This window comes from Wyeomyia smithii, chromosome 2 (genome assembly GCF_029784165.1).
Source record: "Wyeomyia smithii strain HCP4-BCI-WySm-NY-G18 chromosome 2, ASM2978416v1, whole genome shotgun sequence".
Classification (NCBI taxonomy): Eukaryota; Metazoa; Arthropoda; class Insecta; order Diptera; family Culicidae; genus Wyeomyia; species Wyeomyia smithii.
The window spans coordinates 4,562,291-4,581,352 of NC_073695.1; the positions used below are offsets into that span (position 1 = coordinate 4,562,291).

At 36.5% G+C, this 19,062-nt stretch overlaps 1 protein-coding gene across 14 annotated transcripts in view; it reads left to right on the forward strand.

Moving 5' to 3' along the window:
- LOC129721272 (potassium channel subfamily T member 2) overlaps positions 1–19,062 on the forward strand; it is a 705,817-nt gene that overhangs the window by 436,204 nt on the left and 250,551 nt on the right. For 2 of the 14 annotated variants that reach the window (XM_055673635.1, XM_055673636.1), the window contains exon 3: positions 1,920–2,164. The exons of 10 other annotated variants lie outside the window; for them this stretch is intronic. In XM_055673635.1, coding sequence (XP_055529610.1) covers positions 1,920–2,164 — 245 coding nt within the window. The remainder of the gene's footprint in view (positions 1–1,919; positions 2,165–19,062) is intronic. 2 more of the 14 variants (XM_055673637.1, XM_055673638.1) reach the window with 1 other exon arrangement.

Consider the following 19,062-nt stretch of genomic DNA (forward strand, 5'->3'; position numbering starts at 1 on the left):
ATGGTGCTTTAATCGCTCAGTTTGTTATTAGCTCAAAGCTCTAAAAAAGGTTACAGAATCACAGTTTCTAGAATTCATCGAATTCTGGTTCATGTCATTCAATAACAGCAACGAGCTGAGCTAAAAATGAGACGCTTACATAAAATATAATCCAAAAGCAAGAAATTGTCAAATCCTTTCAGTATACTTTAACTAACGGAGATGCGATCATGCCCAATTTCAAAATAGAATAGACCAACCAGAAAGAAAAGCTTTTCAAAAGATTAGTATCATCATCGCTTTCCACGGTCTTTTCACCGGTTGGTTCAAGCGAATTGTGCAGATTGCTTTCAAATAGTCGCACAACATGTGGAGACGAGTTTTACCCCATAAAACACTCTCGACGTTTTGAGCAGACGTGCGAAAAGCGATAGAGTAGAAATTCGGTCGACTACCGATGGTGATGGCAATCATTAGGCTTTTTCGTGCCACGAAGCGAAAATACATTATTATCGCTCAATTTACGATCGACCATTTCCGGGAAGGTAAATCGAAGCGAGATTCTTAAAATCACGGTTGGAGTGCTTGCTTTGACACAATATGATGAAATTAACCCCAGACCCACCCTTTTCATCGCTGGGAGCGACGCCTATCGGGTGGAAAACCGGCGTCACGCCTCGGTGGTGTAGAGTTCAGCCCCGTTTCAGATGAAGCGGAATAAACACTTCGTCAATGGAACAGTTCATTTGTTGTGTCGAGTTGCGATACAATGTTTAATCAGAAAAAAAGGTAGACACAAACCCGGTGGGAGCTTTGTTCCCTCGGTGTACGATAGATCAAACGCTTCTGCTACCCACAAAAAGAGGAACAGATCACAGATTTCGCGTTTTCGAATAAACTTTTGTTCGTTCTGAAATCCTCAAAACAATAAAATGTGAACTTAAACCTGTGTTCTAGAACAGTTACTTACTTTATCCTAAGTCTGAGACGTTTTTGGGCTCAGCCAAATTCGACATCCAACAGACAGCTTTTTACAGACGAATCAGTAATAATAAAAAATGAAAAGCCTAACTTTTACATGTTATTCTGTCACTGCCGCTTCTTGCCTGGGTTTGTGAGGAGGAAACGGAAATAATCTTTCTTCGTCCTTGGCACCTTTTTCCCTGAAGCACACGTGTTACAACCCGCTATCAATTGACCCAGTTTGCTCAGCAGACCTCCCTTCACTCCAATCCTGAAGGCTAAAACACGCGAAACGTCAGCATATTTTAATGGGGCAAAATAATTCGGAGTATAACACTCCATTACGCAGCGAGTGGAGAAGGTTTCCGGTACCTCCAATCACAGTAGAAACTGGAAACCGGCTGAACAGAGCTGTCAAGATTGTCGAGCGTTTATTTCAATTTATGGGAGAGAAGTGGACCTTAGCTTGGTTGGGCACAGGAGCAATAAATAAATTTTTATCGTGCTTTTAGTTAGAGTGAAAATTATCCCTGTTTAGGAAATATTTCCTCGCGGATTGAGCACTGTTTCTAGTCACGAAATGATGAATCGTTCCTTCCAGGAAAATAATCTGATAATAATCCGGTAGTATTGTATTCATAACCTTTTTTCCAGCTTTAACAAGCACAGCCGTTAAGAAATAATACATAGCAGCGTAATGCTGGCGGCAATCTGTGAATTTGTTTCATGTCCTGTTCTTTTCAAGTTCTGCTTCGTTTCGTACAAAAACAATTCTTTGCATGTTGCTTGTGAAATGCTTTACAGCTTGTATCATATCTCTAATTCACCCGCATAATCACCTGAAAGCGCTTGAACGGTAGATTTTTTCGCTTACATAAAAACCACAGCCCGGAAACTCCCGATCCAAATGAAATAAATTTTTGCTTCCATGGTACCACCCGGAAAAATACGAACGAAAACAAAACCATCATCAAAAGACCAGTATGTCGCTATTCTTCTTCCGGCTGCACAACCTCCAGCGCGAGGAAGCGAACAAGAAGCGCAAAAAGGCCCAACAGCAGCAGCAGCAGCGACAGCGGCAGCGTCGCGGCGCCAAAGTCTTCCGCGGGGCATCCTGCAATTCCGGCATCAGCCACCTGACGCTTGGGCCGTCGCGGCTCTTCGAGAAGACCCCGATGAGTCCGTCCGACAGTCTGGACGAGATCGCGCTGCAGATTCCAAGGTAAGCGGAAGGGGGAAACCGGTCCTGTTTAGTTTATTCAAATTGATTTTTATTATTTTTGATATTTTTGATTTAACATTTTCAGTATTTTCACAGTCTTGACGTTTTTTAAACTTTTGATTTGTTTGTGCGATGTATATTTTGTCAATTTTTTTTTATTTTCTTTCTTAGACAATCGCATTTCTAAGCCTGTTTTAAAATCTCCGCTCTTTTTATATTTTACTCCTGTAAATGTTAAAATTTTGTTCTATTTACAAATAAAATTTATACCGACTTGTTAATGAAGAATGAAGAATGAAGAATTAATAGCTTACTTTATACCATGATGAAAACTAAGGAATGGCGACTGAAGCGACGAATTGGTGAATTTGTCACATAATTTATTTTGAGTACGGTTTAGGTACGGCAGGCAATTATAAGTAACAAACTTGATTCCATGTGACATTTATTACAGATAACCCTCGAAACTACCTAGATAAGAAGTAATATGTTGAGAAGTTTTATGGTTCCACTCTATCAAGAAAATTTTTAATGGTTGTACCATTACTTTTTAATGGTTGATTTGAGATTTATGTGTGTGATACGTCGCTGACCTAATTAGTTTACATCAAATTACGAATAAAATTTCACGAATTGGTGGAAATTGTCGCCAATTCCGGCTAGTCGTTAATTGAGCAATAAAGTACCATGCGTTCGCGTGAATTATACACAACGATGGAGACGCCTAATCATCAACGAAATATTGACAAAACCATTGATTTTTGAACGTAAAAGCAAACTTTCAGTAAAGTACTGTAGTTGTATTTGTCTCCGAGACCATCAGCTCCAAAACCCATAACCGTAAATGTCGTCCCCCGTGATGGAGCACAAACTCAAACCGCACAAACGACCTTAGAACGAGTGATAAACGAAGTCAGCCCCGGCGTGGCGACACTCCGCCTCCGAATGCTCGTTCGATGCACAGCAAACATTGTACAAGTTTACAACTGTTCCGATCGTTTGTCGTGCCCCAGTGCCCCAGGCCCACCAGTGAGAGAGAAAGAGAGACACTAGGCGGATCGTATTTGCCCGCAAGCTAGAACAAGAAACCCCATTTGTCGTCGATTATTACCGCAGTCTTGTTCAAATATTTGAGCTACACTTTCTCGCACTCGGCCACCGGCGACACTTGACGCGCTAACGCCCTCCCTGTACGGCGCATTTTTTTTAACATTTTGGTTCTTCATCAAACAACGGCGGGTCAATGGGTGGCAACAGAAAGATAGAAAAAGTTTGTACCATCGACAAAAGGTTGTGAATGGGTTATAACGGGATGTTTATGAAGTCAGTTACTAGGGGACCCGGCGTTATTCTGCTTAAGCGACGTGTTGCTCCGAAGAACGATGATAGAAATCGTTATGCTTATTATCCAACAGAAACCGATCGAACTGCTGTGGTAAGGAAAATCGTTTTGTGGGGGGAAACTTGACACGATTTAGGGATTTTCCAGATTACAGCAGTGTCTTAACTTGAATGATGTCATTAGTTCATTGATTTGATTGATCTAAAACTTTTGTTTTCCTTTTCTCTTTTAGGTAAGTCTGGTGTTGGTGTTGCTTGAATTATTATTTCAGGTGAAATAATCGCACGGTAAGTTGAATTTATTTTGACTAATTGTGTAAAAGTCAAATAAATGTTGTAAACAAAAAATGGTACAAGGAAGGAGACAAGACCTGCACTGTTAATTTTCTTGAAAATTGCTTGAATATTTCTTGCATTTTTGTTTGTAAACATTTCGAGAGTTTTTATGTACATTTTATTTTTCCATGTCACAAGCAATTCCAAAAATGCTTACATTATACCCAAATCACCAAATTTTGCGTTCAGTATCGGTTCATGCTTTTTCTACGTCTCATATCACCATTAAGAATAATATCTTTGGAACTTATTTCCGTTACGATATGCTCCATCATACACTTTTCGAATTGTTTTTGTCCAATAATAGATTTTTTTGCGTAACGTATTTGATGGATGTTGCCTAGGCAGAAACAGAATTTTAGCTCAGCTTAGCTTGACTGATTGGATATATCAATGAAGGGAAATTTTTTCGTTAGTAGGGAAGTGTAAACGTTGGATCAGGATTCACCTTGATAAGTGATGCCATCATAGTGTATGTATCGCGCTACTAATTCTATCGAATGCGAGAGCGCCCAACCCCTGAGACGTAGGTAATGTTCACACAAGTTATTTCATTATAAAAATCGAGCGATGGGTATGTGTATCGCAGTTCTGTCGATGTGAGAGCAACGTTATCTTAGAATCATATAAATGTTCTCTACCACATCGTGAGAAAGCAAACAGGTGGTGGTGACGAGTAGCCTGAGAATGAACCTATGCTTGAGTTCTTTTGATAATCGAAAATGGCCTGCAACAAGATTCGCACTCACGATCTGCTTATCAAAGCGGTCTCTGTAACCTTGCGTGTACTAGTTCCCCTGCAACAGACAGACAGAGAATTTGATCCCTTAAACTCTCCGAATATCAAAAACGTTTCCGAAGATAAAATGTTGTTAAATTTGCTTGTTAGATGTTAGTTTTCTTGGTTCAGTTTCAGTTATAATTTAGTTAATTTTCGGTTTTATTCTGATGTTTCTGATTAATGTTCTGTTTTATTAAGTTGCGGTTCATTTTCATTCTAGCATTAGCTCAGTTTCAGTTCAGTTGCAAGCTAGTCACAGTTTAATTTTTGTTCAGCTTAAGTTCAGTTGTAGTTCAGTTACAAACAAACAAAAGGCGGAAAATTTCCATAAACCTGACAAGTACAGTTTCATGATTTTTATTCCCTGTAAAAGGTTTTTCGCCAAAATTTTTTTGCTGGTTAAATTTTGTGAAATTTTAACACGTTGAGAAATTTCAATTTCAATTTGGTTTCAGTTTATTTTAATTCAGTTGTAGACCAGTTTCAGTTCAGTTTCAAAGTTGTCAGTGTCCTGTCAGCTACAGTTAAATTTCACTTCAGTTTTCAGTTACAGCTCAGTTTCACTTTAGTTTCATTTTAATTTCAGACCAGTTTAAGTTAAAATTCAATTCAGTTTTAGTTCCCCTTTAGCTCAGTTACAGTATAATTTTAGTTCAGTGTCAGTTACAGTTTAGTTACATTTCAGTTACATTTCAGTTACATTTCAATTACAATTCAGTGATAGTTAATTTTCAATATTTTTAGGTCAGTTTCTGTTTAATTTCAGTTCAGTTACAATTCAGTTTTAGTTCAGTTGAGTTTCATTTAAATTTCAGTTCAGTTTTAGTTAAAATTCAGCTCAGTTTCATTTCCGTTTAAGCTCAGGTTCAGGCTGATTTTAGTTCAAAGTTAGTTCAGAAACAGTTTAGTTACATTTCTGTTACAATCAAGTTTTTTTTGGGTTAGTTTCAGTTCAGTTACAGTTTAGTTTTAGTTCAGTTACTGCTCAGTTGAAGTTTAATTTCAGTTCAGTTCCTGGTTCAGCTCAGTTACAATTCAGTAACAGTTCAGTTGTTATTCTTTTTCGGGTTAATTTCACTTTAGTTGTAGTTCAGTTTCAGAACATGTTTGTATCAGTTTGGTAGCTGTTTAGTTACAGTTCTGTTTCAGTTCAGCTTCAGTGTAGTTTCAGTACAGTTTCAGTTCAATTTCAGTTTACTTCAAGTTCAATTTCCGTTTAATTTCACTTTGTATTCGGTTGAGTTTTAGTTCTGTTTCAGTTCAGTTTCAGTTCCGTTTCAGTTAAGCTTTAGTTCAGTTATAATTCAGTTAAATTACAGTATAATTTTAGTTCAGTGTCAGTTACAATTCAGTTACATTTCAGTTACAGTTCAGTTTTAAGTTCTTTTTCAGGTTAGTTTTAGTTCAGTTACAGCTCAGTTACAGTCTAAATTCAGTTTAGTTTTACTTCAATTTCATTTCTATTCCACTTCGGATTAAGTTAGTTTTAGGCCATTTTCAGTGCTACTACAGCCCAGTTACAGTTTGATTTCAGTTCTGTTCCATTTTAGTTATAGTTCAGATACAGTTCAGTTGTAGTACAGTGTAAGTTCAGTTTCTTTTCAGTTTCAGTTTAGTTTTAGCTCACTTACAGCTCAGTTAAGCTTTAGTTCAGTTGAAGCTCTGTTACAGTCTAATTTCAGCTCAGTTTTAGTTAAATTTTAGTTGGGTTGCGACTAAGTTACAGTTTAGTTTTCATTCAGTAGCAGCTCAATTACAGCAGAGTTTCAGTTTAGTTTTCGTTCTTGCAGCTCAATTTCAGTTCAGTTTTAGCTCAGTTACAGACTAATTTCAGTTCGGTTTCGATAACAATTATAATTACAGTTTAGTTACAGTGCAGTTGCAGTTCAGTTATAATTCAGTTCTGGTTTAGTTACAGTTCAGCTACAGTTTAATTTCATCTCAGTTTTAGTTCAGTTACAGTTTAATTTCACATCAGTTTCAGTCCAGTTTTTGTTAAGTTTCAATACAGTTTCAGCTCAGCTTCTGTTTAAATTTTTAGTTGCAGTTTAATTTCAGGTTAATTTACTTCAGTTTCAGTTCAGGTTAAAATCAGTTTTAATGAAAAAAGTGTGAGCTTAAAGAAGAAGAAAAAATTCCAGAAATAAAATAAAACCAAATGAAGGAGTATCAGTTATGTTTGAAAAAATGCAAAAAGTAGAAGGCGAAAAGGTACAAAAGAATCAAAAGGAAGTTGGAGTAATATAAAATAGGAAAACGAATGGTAGAAAAAAAAAACGAAAAAAATAAAATAATAATAAGCGAAAGGCAAAAATTAAACAAGGCAGAAAATAAGAAAAAATGCAGGAAAAGAATGGGTAATTGAAACAAGAAAAATGCGCACGATAGGAAAATGATTTTTTTTCTCTGTTGGGGACATATTACCACTGCGACCAGTATTAAGATCTATTGTGGTGTGTCCTCTTTTGCTGTATACCTTTTTGAAAGATATTTACCACTACATTTTTTAGTTGACAACATCTTAAATAAAGGCATTATTCCAATCTGGTATTATTTTACTTATAAACCCTAAAACTGTTTGCGGAGAACTAGCCTGTATTTCCGAAGGCTCTATGAGCCTTTTCCCAAGAAACTGGCGCCTTCTGTGAAATATTGCCACGCACTCACATAGCAGATGTAAAAGGAAAAGGATAAAAAATGCCATAAGCCACGAGGTAGTGGGAAATAAAAATGGAAAATTGCAAAACGAAATGAGGTAAAAAAGGAAGCAAAAGATTGGAGAAAAAAAGAACAATGTAACAGATGCAAAACATGAACAAAAATAACGGGAAAGAAGGAAAAGGTGAAAAAAAAAGAGGAATGAATAAGAAAAGCTACGGGAAAAAGGGTAAACAATAGAATGTAAAAGCAGAAAAAGGTGGGGTAAAAAAGAAGGAAAATTAGGATAATTGAAATAGAAGAAAACGAAACGGTAGAAAAAAGAGGCAGAAGGCAAAGGACAAAACACGCGGGGCCAAAAGTAGAATGGCAAAAAAAAAGAAAAGAAAAAAGAAAAAATTAGAAGAACAATTACCGATTACAACCGAAGACATGGAAAGAAAATCGAAAATAAGAAAAGATGAAACGAAAAATGAAAAACGAAAGGGAACGAAAAAAGAATGAAAGAATAGAACTAAGAAAAAAAGACAAAAAAGGTAAAGAAAAAGAAAAGTATCCAAAAGAAAAAAAAAACAAAATGGCAAAATCCAAAAGGTAGGTAGAAAAATTTACGATTTTCACCGAAACATAAGATGAAGGAAAACAAAAAAGTGGAGAAAACGGAAAAAGAAAAAGGTTAAAAGGTAACCATTTGCAAAATACAAAACGGTAGGAGGAATAGGTTGTAAAGAAGAAAAAAAATAATTGGAGATTTGAAAACAAGCAAGAGAAAAAACTAAAGAAAAACAGTACAAGGTTAAAAAACAAAAAAGAAACCTGAAAAGAAATGAAAAATGCTTAGATAAATATAGGAAAATTCAAAGGAAAAGTAGATGAAAATGTAGATGAAAAAGTAGATGAAAAAGTAGATGAAAAACAAGAGGCAGAGAACAAAAGGCCAAAGATAAAAGGCGAAATGCAGAAGGTAGGAAAAAATAAAAGGAATAAAAAAAAATCAAGAGATGAAAAGCGAATAGGGAAAGCATAAAGACCAAAGGTAAAATGCAAAGTTCAAAACAGCAAAACGAGAAAAACTTGAAGAAACAATCAAAATATTGTAAAAATTCAAAGAGGGCAAAAACAGAAGATAGGGAGAAAATAACCGAAATGCCGGTATAAGTTTAACGAAAATGTTGAAGAATAGAAAAAGAATAATAGAATAGAATTACACCAAAGTCGCTTTTTCCGCGGGATACCCGCCGCGTAAAAAAAGCGCGTAAAATCCGGAATCTGCGTAAATAAAAACCGTGTAAACTCTGGAATCCGCCTAAAAAGAAGCAGCGTAAAAAAAACCCGCGTAAAAAACGTGTCAAGAGCGACCTAAGTGTATAGGAAAAATATAATAAAAAGTTCGGAAAAAGAAATACGGCGATAGGATATAGTAAAACGACAAAATTTAAAAGATGGGGAAAGAGATAAAAAGAAAGGAACCCGAAGAAGTTGAACAGCAGTGAGAGTCAAAATGTAAAAATCTTACAACTCGCAAAATACAAATAGGAAATAAAAAAAAATAAAAGAAGAGTAATACAGAAATAGATGAAACAAAAAACAAAGCAAAGAAATTAAAAATAATGAAAAGAGGAAAATATAAAAAACAAATGAAATAAAATGAAGTAAAGAGAGTAGACGAAAAAAAAGAATAAGAGAATATGAGCAAAGCAAGGCCTTGGTGCTACATCCCGATTCGGAACTCGACCTTCTGTTTTATTATACACAGACTTCGCAGCACAGGACAATTACGGGGCTTGCGCTACGATCCTACTGACACTAACAGTCTTTACCGAGCCGAGACTCGAACCTACGACGACTGGTTTGTTAGGCCAGCGTCGTACCTCGAGACCGTTTGGGAGAATAAGAGAATATAATTAAAGAAAAAAAAACACAGAAAAAGAAAAATGTTGAAAAGCAAAAGCAGAATGGCAAAACCCAAAAGGTAGAGAAGAAAATTCACCTTTTACACAAAGAATTAAAAAAATAACGTGAAAGACAAAAGATGAAAAGCTCACCATTTATTTTGCAAATCGGTTGAAGAAATAGAACATAGAAGGAAGAAAAAAAATTGTAGAAATAAAACTAATCAAAAATAAAAAAGAAATAGACAACGATAGTAGAAAAGAAAAGAAGATGAAAATGAAACCAAACAAAAAAAAAAATAAGAAAAGAAATGAAAAATGATTGAAACATGTACAGCAAAATACGAAAACAGAATCGAAGCTTAATGAAGGAAAACGAAAAAGTAGATGAGAAACAAAAGGTTAAAAACAAAACATAAACTGCCAAAACAAAAGGCGGAATGCAGAAGGTAGAAGAAAAATAATATTGGAATCTTCTGTATGTTTGATTCATGTATGTTTGAAAAAAAAAACCCGAAAAATGGTTGGCCATCAGGTTTTGCGAGAATTTTTGTTCAGGACAAAACCATATTGTCACTATGCCATGGCAATACTGAAAATAAACTGGAAAAGTTATAAAACGTTGAAAACCAACCCTTGATATTTCCCGCCCTTCTGAGATTCGGAGAGGTTTTCTGTGAGTTTTAGTGAGTAACGATTTTTTGTTGCCTTTGATCGGAAAAGAAGGTTTCATCACCGGGGCGTACCCAAACGATAGCCTTCATTTTTTTAATATTTTATGAAATAGTTCTATGCGATTTTCGTATTGGTTTCTGTTGATGCCACTTAAATTCAACGTCGGTTTCTGTTAATTTGTACTGTGACTGTTTTTCAAGAAAAAGAAGACACTGTCGGTACGTAATAAACATAATAGATTAAAAATAATAATGTGTTTTTGCAAAAATTCTGAGGAGTATTCATACTGGTTTCAGTTGGTTTCGATTAATTTCCTTCCACATGTAGTGGGAATGCTTCCTAACGAAGATGCCGCTAAGGGTGTTTTATAAAAGGAATGTTCCCTAATCTACATGATCAAACTGATTCTTGCATATCTTCCAGTTGACTTTGACAGATTTCGGCTGTGGTCGAAGTGTTTTTTCTGTTCAGATGAAGTTGTTGTAAGTGGAATGTTCAAATACTTAACATGTCGTTGAATTAAAATTAAATTCGTTGTTTTTGTTCCAGTTTTGCGAGTTAAGACACGAGTAGTAGCAGGTCAATAAAAGTGTCAGGCTCCGCAACACTGAAGGTAGAATATTAAAAAGTCAGGAAATATACGAGTCCCGAAGGGAAGTTGATCGGTTAAGAACAAGACGAGCTCGAAATGCACGACGTTCGACACCCCATATATCTCAGAATCGTCAGTTACACACTTAGTTTCCATAGTCTTCAAACGAGCCTTGAACAAAAGAAAAATAAAGTATAGTAACTTAAACACTCAATTGAGAGAAAAATGCTAACCAAATATTTTCAAATACTACTACTTTATAGATTCAAGGTCAAATTTACCACCGAACAGATGCATTGCTGCCACTACCCGATGGCAAATATCCTTGAAGCGACAATTCTGACAGGAAACTACAAAGGAGAGGTCGTAATAATCCCGCGTATCTCGATTACTCCTACCGATTTGCCGCTAAATTTTAAACGTCTGCAATTTCTCGTGCGTCGCGCATTCGCGATGACTATTGATAAAACCCAAGGACAGTCACTGAAAATTTGTGACGTAAACTCCGAGTATGCATGCTTCTCACATGGTCAGCTCTATGTCGCTTAATCACGTGACCCTGACCCCGACATTGTGGAATATATAGAATTTAGCGGCTAGGACCGCCTTGACCTTTTTCACATGTTTCGTATATTCCGAATTTTAAGCTTGAATTATTTAGAATTCTGAAGTTTTTTATAAAATCTGTTCCAGTGAGATTGGCCAGGCAGAAGGGTATTACTATATTTGCATTGAGCCAAGCTTTTGAATAATTGCAAAAATAATGTAATAATTTCCTTCAGACTATTTAAAAGAATGACTGTTTAATTTCAGAAATGTATTGAAATGATTTGATTATGGTTGAAAGGTGCTTTATAATGTTCAATGAAATAAAAACGTAGAATTTTAACAGGAGCCGAAACATATCGTAGGTATGTTTTTTTAGCAGCAGTTAGATATTTCAGTTTTTGCAATACAACAGTCCATAAAACTCAAGGCGGCGGTACGAAGTTTGCCGGGTCAGCTAGTCATATATTAAAAAAAGGGAGTGGAAAAAATGAGTAGAAATGGTGGAAACCCATAGACCTGAGGTAAAATATAGAATGCAAAACAAGAAAACGGAAAAAAGCAAAAGTAAGAATGAAAATATTGGAGAAATTGAAAGAAGGAAATGAAACAGTAGATAGGAAAAAGCTCACAGAAATATCCGAGAAGGTAAAACCCACAACGGAAGAGAAAAGGAATGGAAAAATCATAAGAGAAAAAAACAAAAGAAATGCAGATAAAAGCGGCCAAACGAAGAAAACGAAAAAGAAGAGAAATAACCTAAGAGAAACCAAAGAAGTTGGAAAGAGGGAAAGGTGACACGAAAAACAAAGAAAAGAAATTCCAGGTCCAAGGCAGAAGAAAAAAATTGAAAAATGGAGAAGGAAATTGGAATAAAAAAAAATAAAAAAATGGTGAAAGCATAAAACTAAACGGTAAATTTCAAAATGCGAAACGACAAAGGAAAGAAAGGGGTAAAAGAAGAAAAAAATGAAAAATAGAAACGGGGAAAGAGCAACGTAAGATATGAGAAAGAATAAAATGCAAAACAGCGAAACTAAAAAAAGTGAAGAAAGAAAAAATATAGTGGAAAAAATAAAAAAAAAAAAGGAAAAAGAAACAGAAGTTAAAACAATGATACCCAAACAATGCGGAAACGTGAAACGAAAACCATGCTTGTCTTTTCTCCTCGGAAAACCTCTAGAGTGCAGGAGAACATCTTGCACTGCGGAAACAACTGCCGTCACACTAAAGAGCAAATCAAGGTTCATGCTAGAAGAGAGCGACAAACGATTTTCATCTGTTGAGCTACCTGAACGCACTGCGGTGAAATCTAAAATCTCTCTCTTGCGAGACAATGAACTATGGTGTACTTTCTCACACGTGTGGACATCACGCACAATAAATACACTGCAGAGCTATCTGCGGTGCGTTTCACAGTTGGTTTCTTGAGCATGGCAGAAGAGGAAAAGAGATTGGGGAAAAAAATAGACTGCGTTACCCGTGCCGCTCGTGCCGGTCGAATTCAGCCTGGTGGAATTCGTTTTCGCAGTGTAGCTACACGAGGAGGTTTTTTTTTACCTTCCGGACTACTCGCCAGTGGACACTGTTGTGCACTTCTGCAATTTCTCTGTAGAGTGATTCACCCCTCTTGTTTCTATCAGATGTGGGGTGAGCTGGAAGTGTGTTTGTCTCTCTGTAAGCTGGTTGAGACACTTTGGAGTGTAGAAAGAAGCAGTGTGATGAAAGCATTTGCTACACGCAGGCGCAAACTGGAAGGGAAGTGCGCGGTGAATTTTTTCTCCTCTCCTTTCACATACTGAGGAGAATGACAAGCATGACGAAAACTTAAAAAGGCAAATAAAAGGAATGGTCAAGAATAAGAGAATTAGATGAAAAAAACAACAAAAGAATTAACTAAAAAGAAATGTGGCCACATTTGAATGCAAAGGTAGAAAGAAAAAAGGAGAAAAAAGAGAGTAACAAAATCAAGGATACAGAGAGGTAGATGTTAAAAACGAAAGGCAAAAGGAAAAAGCTTATCGTTTGTAGAATACGAAACGGCGACTGGAAAAAAGGTTAAAAATGGAAAGAAAAGAAAATCAACTGTAGTAATAAAAACAAGCAAAAAAAAATGTAGAAGTGGGAAAACAAATAAAATAAAAACAATAAAATGTTGAAAGAAAAACAAACAACCAAACGAAAAAAAGTGAAAGTGTGAAATGAAGAACGCAGGATTACAAATTATAAAGAAGAAGAAAATTTGAATTATAAAATAAAAAATTAAAGAGTTGAAAAAGGAATGTTAAAACCATTAAGGTAAACGGTGAAAAATAAAAAAAGAAAATAAAAAATGGAGAAGTGAAAACGAGGAAAAAGAAACGCAAGACATGAAAAAGACGAAAGATAAATTAGAAAAAGAAAGAGCATCGAAACTTTTTTCACTCCGGTAAGTCGACTTTTCCGGATAATCGAATCACCATTTTTTTCTTACAAATTTGCCTTAAACTAACATACCACAATTATTTTCTTTCGTTATGTTATTTGAATGATGCAGTGGCGTAACCAGAAAGCATTTCTGTGGAAAAAAGGTGTAAATTCTCAAGAAGCAGAAAAAAATGACACTCTGATTGGTTTCACTTAAGTTGGACATGTCCCAAATATGCCAGAAAGGACTTAAATGGTAATAAATGTGCTGAAAGGGCTATCCCTAATGGTGAAATTTTAAAATAGTTCCGGATAATCGAGTCTCCGGATAATCGATACAGAGAAAGTAAAACAAAACTGCAGATCACGAATTTCACGAAAATTTTACATCCACAATAAAAAATACAAATCTAAAATAAATATGTGGCAGAACTGTAGGTTGAGAGCAGAAAGTTTAAGTTTAAAAGTTAAAAATCTAAGATTGAAACATCGGAGATTGCGGGCTCTAGTCCCGTCAGGAAAAGGTAAACATTTTACTTGCTTTGCAAGCACGTGTAGTCGTAAGACAAGAAACAAATATTTCGTAAAGTGAAATATGATAGTTGGAGAGAAAAAAGTTTCAAGCTTCAAAATTGAATTCTATTTTCTAAAGATCTGGAAATGCATTAAAATATGTATATATTTCCTAATGTTTATTTAAATTATGATTACTTTTCAACTTTCAAAGACTCTGAAAAAATATTAGATTCATGACAATTCTGACAAGTTACATTCGCCAACGTTGTTAAAAATCAAAAAGGGTTATTATCGTAGCATATCTTTATCACACAAAGAAAAGGGGATCATAATATGATATTTCAAATTATTCCACAATGTCGGTCTGTAACAACGACACAAAACACTATTATGAACCGTCAAACTTATTAGTCGGCCCGGACCGTCATCAACTCTATCCATCTGGAAACAGGTAAAAATATTATAACCCTTCGACAGGCTTCAGAGCCTATCCACCTGTCATCTTTCTCTGCATCCCCATTCCACATCGAGGTTTCCTTCGTTTGCCCGCCAAGGAACGGAGCGATTAAATGTTGCGTGTCATCCGGGGGCGGCACACATCATCTTTGATTGACGGTAGCGCAACCTGCCATGGCATGTCGGGGATGAAGCTAACTCACCCGAACCGCTTCCTCCGGAGGCAGTAAATTGAATAAACCCATGTTTCGCGGAAGAGTCGTACGAGGGTTGCAACGGGTGACATATTCTTACGGAGAGCAGCCAGTGGAGGGTATAGGGGACGAGTGAGTGAGGTTTTTTCGCGACCTTGGTTTTGGTCGGGAGCCGGCGGCACCAAACGAGGCACCGGTGTCCTCTCTCAAGTGAAATATTAACAAGCTTACTAACGAGCTTGTCTATTTTTTTCTCTTTTTTTGGTTTTCGTTCACATCTGACTTTCGTTTGTGCCGTTTTCAACAATTTCTCTGCACAGAATGTATTCTTAATGCAGCACAGCAACAGGGAGCCACGAAACAAAAGTTTTTTGGAAGTAGATACACAAAAACATTTTGTTTCTTCGCGTGGAATAAAAATAATAGGTCCCAAGATGAAGTTGTGAAACTTTGAAATTTTTGGGCGCATCAAGAAAATTAAATAAGAATACCGAAAACAGCGGCCACTTTATTTAATGTCCTTGAAGTGAATTTCCTTAAACGTACAAACCAGAAACAAGCAAGTAAGGTTGCCAGTGGGACGGTGCCCCAGGCGACGCCAAATTTTCTCCCCACTCGAGGCTGACTAATGTGGTTTCCGAGATAATCTATTGTCCCAGGAATATGCGGACCATCGTCTGAGTTTACTTCACATTGACCTTTGGCAAAATTTTTGTTGCAAGGACATCCTGTCTAGATAATTCTGCTGCTGTTTGAAATATTTTAACTAGATTTTCCATGCTGGAATTCAGTGAGACTGTGGTCGGCTTTGCCCTCATACGGACGAGAACGGAACGGGATTTAATATAATTATAATGCGAACTCGAATAACAATGGTTAGATATTGCGGTCAGTTGTTTCAGCCTGATGATGTTCAACTGCACATTTTCTACTCTGTGTATCGAAACGATTTGAAAACTTTTCGAATATAGGGAAAACAACTTAATGTCTAAATGTCCCTGCAATTGAACAACTTGGACGCTGAATTAATATTTTTCATCACAATAACAATCGCAGATGGTGCCATAATCGACGTTGAAAAGTTTCCGAAGCGCTGAAGTGCAACCTTCGGAAGGGAATTTTTTTTCCTTCATTCCAAGTGCCGTTTTGCGCTGTTTCTCGTGATCATAATCAATTTATAGACAAGTCCAGCACCAGCTTAACAGCGCAAACTTTGCAATTACTATCTCGGGAGTTGGTAATCAATCGAAATTGAGTGAAAACTGTGACTAACGAAACTTTCTGCTGCAACCGGTGTATGTCCTGGGTGCATACATGCTGGACTAATTAAAACTTTTTAATTGCCTCCAGTCGTGCAACGGAACAGCAGCAAAGCTTTTGTACTTCCGCTGGACCCACAGTCGGGTCGTTAGCCTCGATTCTTCACTTTGTTACTGTTTTTACAGTTGATGTTTTATGTTTTGATAAGATTACATGTTAATTGTGGGTCGAGGTAATAGTTTGGATTTCAGTAGGGTGGTCGGTATAACCGACTTTTTGAAAAACCGGTATTTCGGTATTCATAAAAATAAAAACCGGTAAAAAACCGGTATTTCTATTTTTTTTTCGGATTTATACAAACCAGTGGTGACTCGTGGACTTTGAACCTACTTTTCCAACCACAAAATTCTTAAAATCATATCTTGGGGAAGTAATGATGATTGTCCGCGAAAAAACGCAAGTCATTCTCTCTGTACTATTTAAAAACTGAAAAGTAATCGAAGATATAGGGTATCGAACGTCTCCGGCAGTGGTTTTCTTCGGCCGGTTTTCTGCCGCAGTTTTATGGAAAAACCTGCCGAAGTAAAACTGCCGAAGACGTTACCTACACTAATTTGGATTTGAAATTTATTTTTTGCTTAGCGTCTCAGGTTGCATCTGCATCTATGTATGGACGTGTCGCTGCATAATTATGTTTTTGCATTTATGAGTACCTATACTTCATTACGGTCCAATTTTTTGTAAGATTTGTACCTCTGCGACCATTATTTTGATCTCTTGTGGTATGAGTTCCACATACAACACTGGAAAAATTTAACAGTGTTTGAAAAACTTCAATGAATGAATCTAGTGATATGATTACGAAGAACATAATTTCGAAACTCAAAAACAACAAAAATAACATGCAGATTTATACTTCAATTTTCATTCACATCGCAAAACTTGGTTTCAAATTAGTGAATAACTTTAAAATTCTTAGAAAAACAATATTTGAAACTGTTGAGAAGAGTATATGAATGAAGAAAAAAAAGAAATAAAAAGAAATGACGATCAGACAAGCATTTACTTTTTGCGAAGGAATCGAAGGTAAATGCTTCTATATTCTGTTCGATGCTCTTCGTGCAGTTCGTCAACATTATATATTATGATAATTATTTTATTAATTTTAGCTCCTGATGGAGAAACGAAAAATGTGGCATATGCACAAGTTTGTAACTGAAATAGAAATAAATATTTGAAATGAGAGGTTGGCCAAAAATATATAAAAATATAGGAAACTATAGAAAAAGCAGAAATTTTAACACGAGCAAATCCGGGAACATTCAGCTAGTTGCTAATAAAAGCCCGCTGCGGTATGGGCGACGAAGCATTGACCATGTTACATCTATTCAAATATCTCATTTTCTCAAGAAACAGTAGTTTTTAGGATGAATTCTTTATTGGTTGATTATTTCATCCTGTAAACACTTTGTATCAACAAAAAAAAAATTCCCAATCCAAATTTATAATTATTTATTATTTTTTTAGTTTTATTTTTGAACAGCACAAAATGAATTTTGAACACCCACTTACACGGAACTATTCTTTTATTTGCTGGAAAATCTACGAGATCCCAGGTATTGTTTTTCTCCGATGAACACATTTCTTCGTCTATAGCAGCTTTCCATAACAGCCAATCGTCGCGTTTCTGTATCGAAATACACATGTATCGAAATACGCCAAACGATCTGGAGGCCTACGTTCACGCAAGCTGCGTCTAATCGTAACAGGCTTTTCTACATCACTTTCATCCATATCAACATCGGGTTTATCTTCAGCGTCTTGTATCTGCTGTTCGGCGTTTCCAGGATCTGGATTTTGATTGTTCTCGTTCAACGATAATTGATCTGTTACCAAATGATCATCTGTATACATATCTTGACAATGAGTAACCTTTGGTTTAGTTTCCTCTATTATCACGTCTCGAGATATTATGTTTTTTCCGCTGAGCTGGATTCCAAAGCCGATATCCATTTATTCCGTAACCAACCAAGTAGCAGATCTGACTTTTGGCTTCAAGTTTGGATCGTTTTTCCTTTGGAATATGACTGAATACCTTACTTCCAAACACTCGTAGCTTTGACACAGTTGGTTTGTGCCCGAACCACATTTCATATGGTGTTTCAGACTCCTGCAGTGCAGCCGATGGACTACGATTAGTAAGATAAACAGCAGCCATTACAGTTTCATTCAACATGGACCTTTTAAATCCGGCATCATCAAGCATCGCCCTCGAGCGCTCCATTATTGTCCTGTTCATCCTTTCTGCAACGCCATTCTGTTGTGGCGTATATGGTACAGTCGGTTCCATGGTAATTCCTGCATTTTCACAATATGCGATGAATTCTTCGTTGATATATTCTCCTCCATTGTCGCTTCTCAACCTAGCAATTTTTGTTCCAAAATGTGCGGTGGCCATTGCTGCATACTTTCTAAAAGCTTCCAGTACATCACTCTTTGCTTTCAGTGGGTAAATTGCGGTAAAATGCGTGTAGTCGTCAATAAAACTCACAAACACCTTGTAGCCATTCCAGGAAGCAGGCGTGAACGGACCACATACATCTGTGTGAATCAAATCGAGAGGACGAGTAGAACGGGGTTGATCAACTTCTTTGAACGACAATCGCGTTTGCTTTCCTTTCATACAAGACTCACAAACTTTCGAATCCAATGAAATATCTGCTCCAATATCGATGCCCTTCACCATGTTGCAACGAACTAACTTCTGCAGACCAGCATTTCCTATATGTCCATACCGTCGGTGCCACAAAGACATTTTTTCTTCCGATTTTCCAATCATAGCCAAATTGGTACGTTTAGCTTCCACGTCAAGTTCATATAATCGGCCCTTACGACTAGCTGTACAAACTAATTCTGAGCCTCTCATAACGCGTGCACTATTTCGACTGAATACAACTTCCATTCCTTTTTCTGCGATTTGTTTTACCGGAAATAAATTGGCGAATAAACCAGGTACATACAAAACATTGTGAACAGTGCAATTCAGTTTCCTATTTCCAACAGCTGCAACCATTTTAACTTCACCGACAAAGCTGCTCGTTAGTGAAACTCCAGATTTTGCCACATTTATCACTACTGGTGTTTCCAATTTTCGAGTATTCACTTAATATTCCTTGTCACCTATCCCGAAAATTGTTCCGGTTTGTTTTCTGGACAGTTTGCTCGTTTGTGACCAGGTTTTCCAC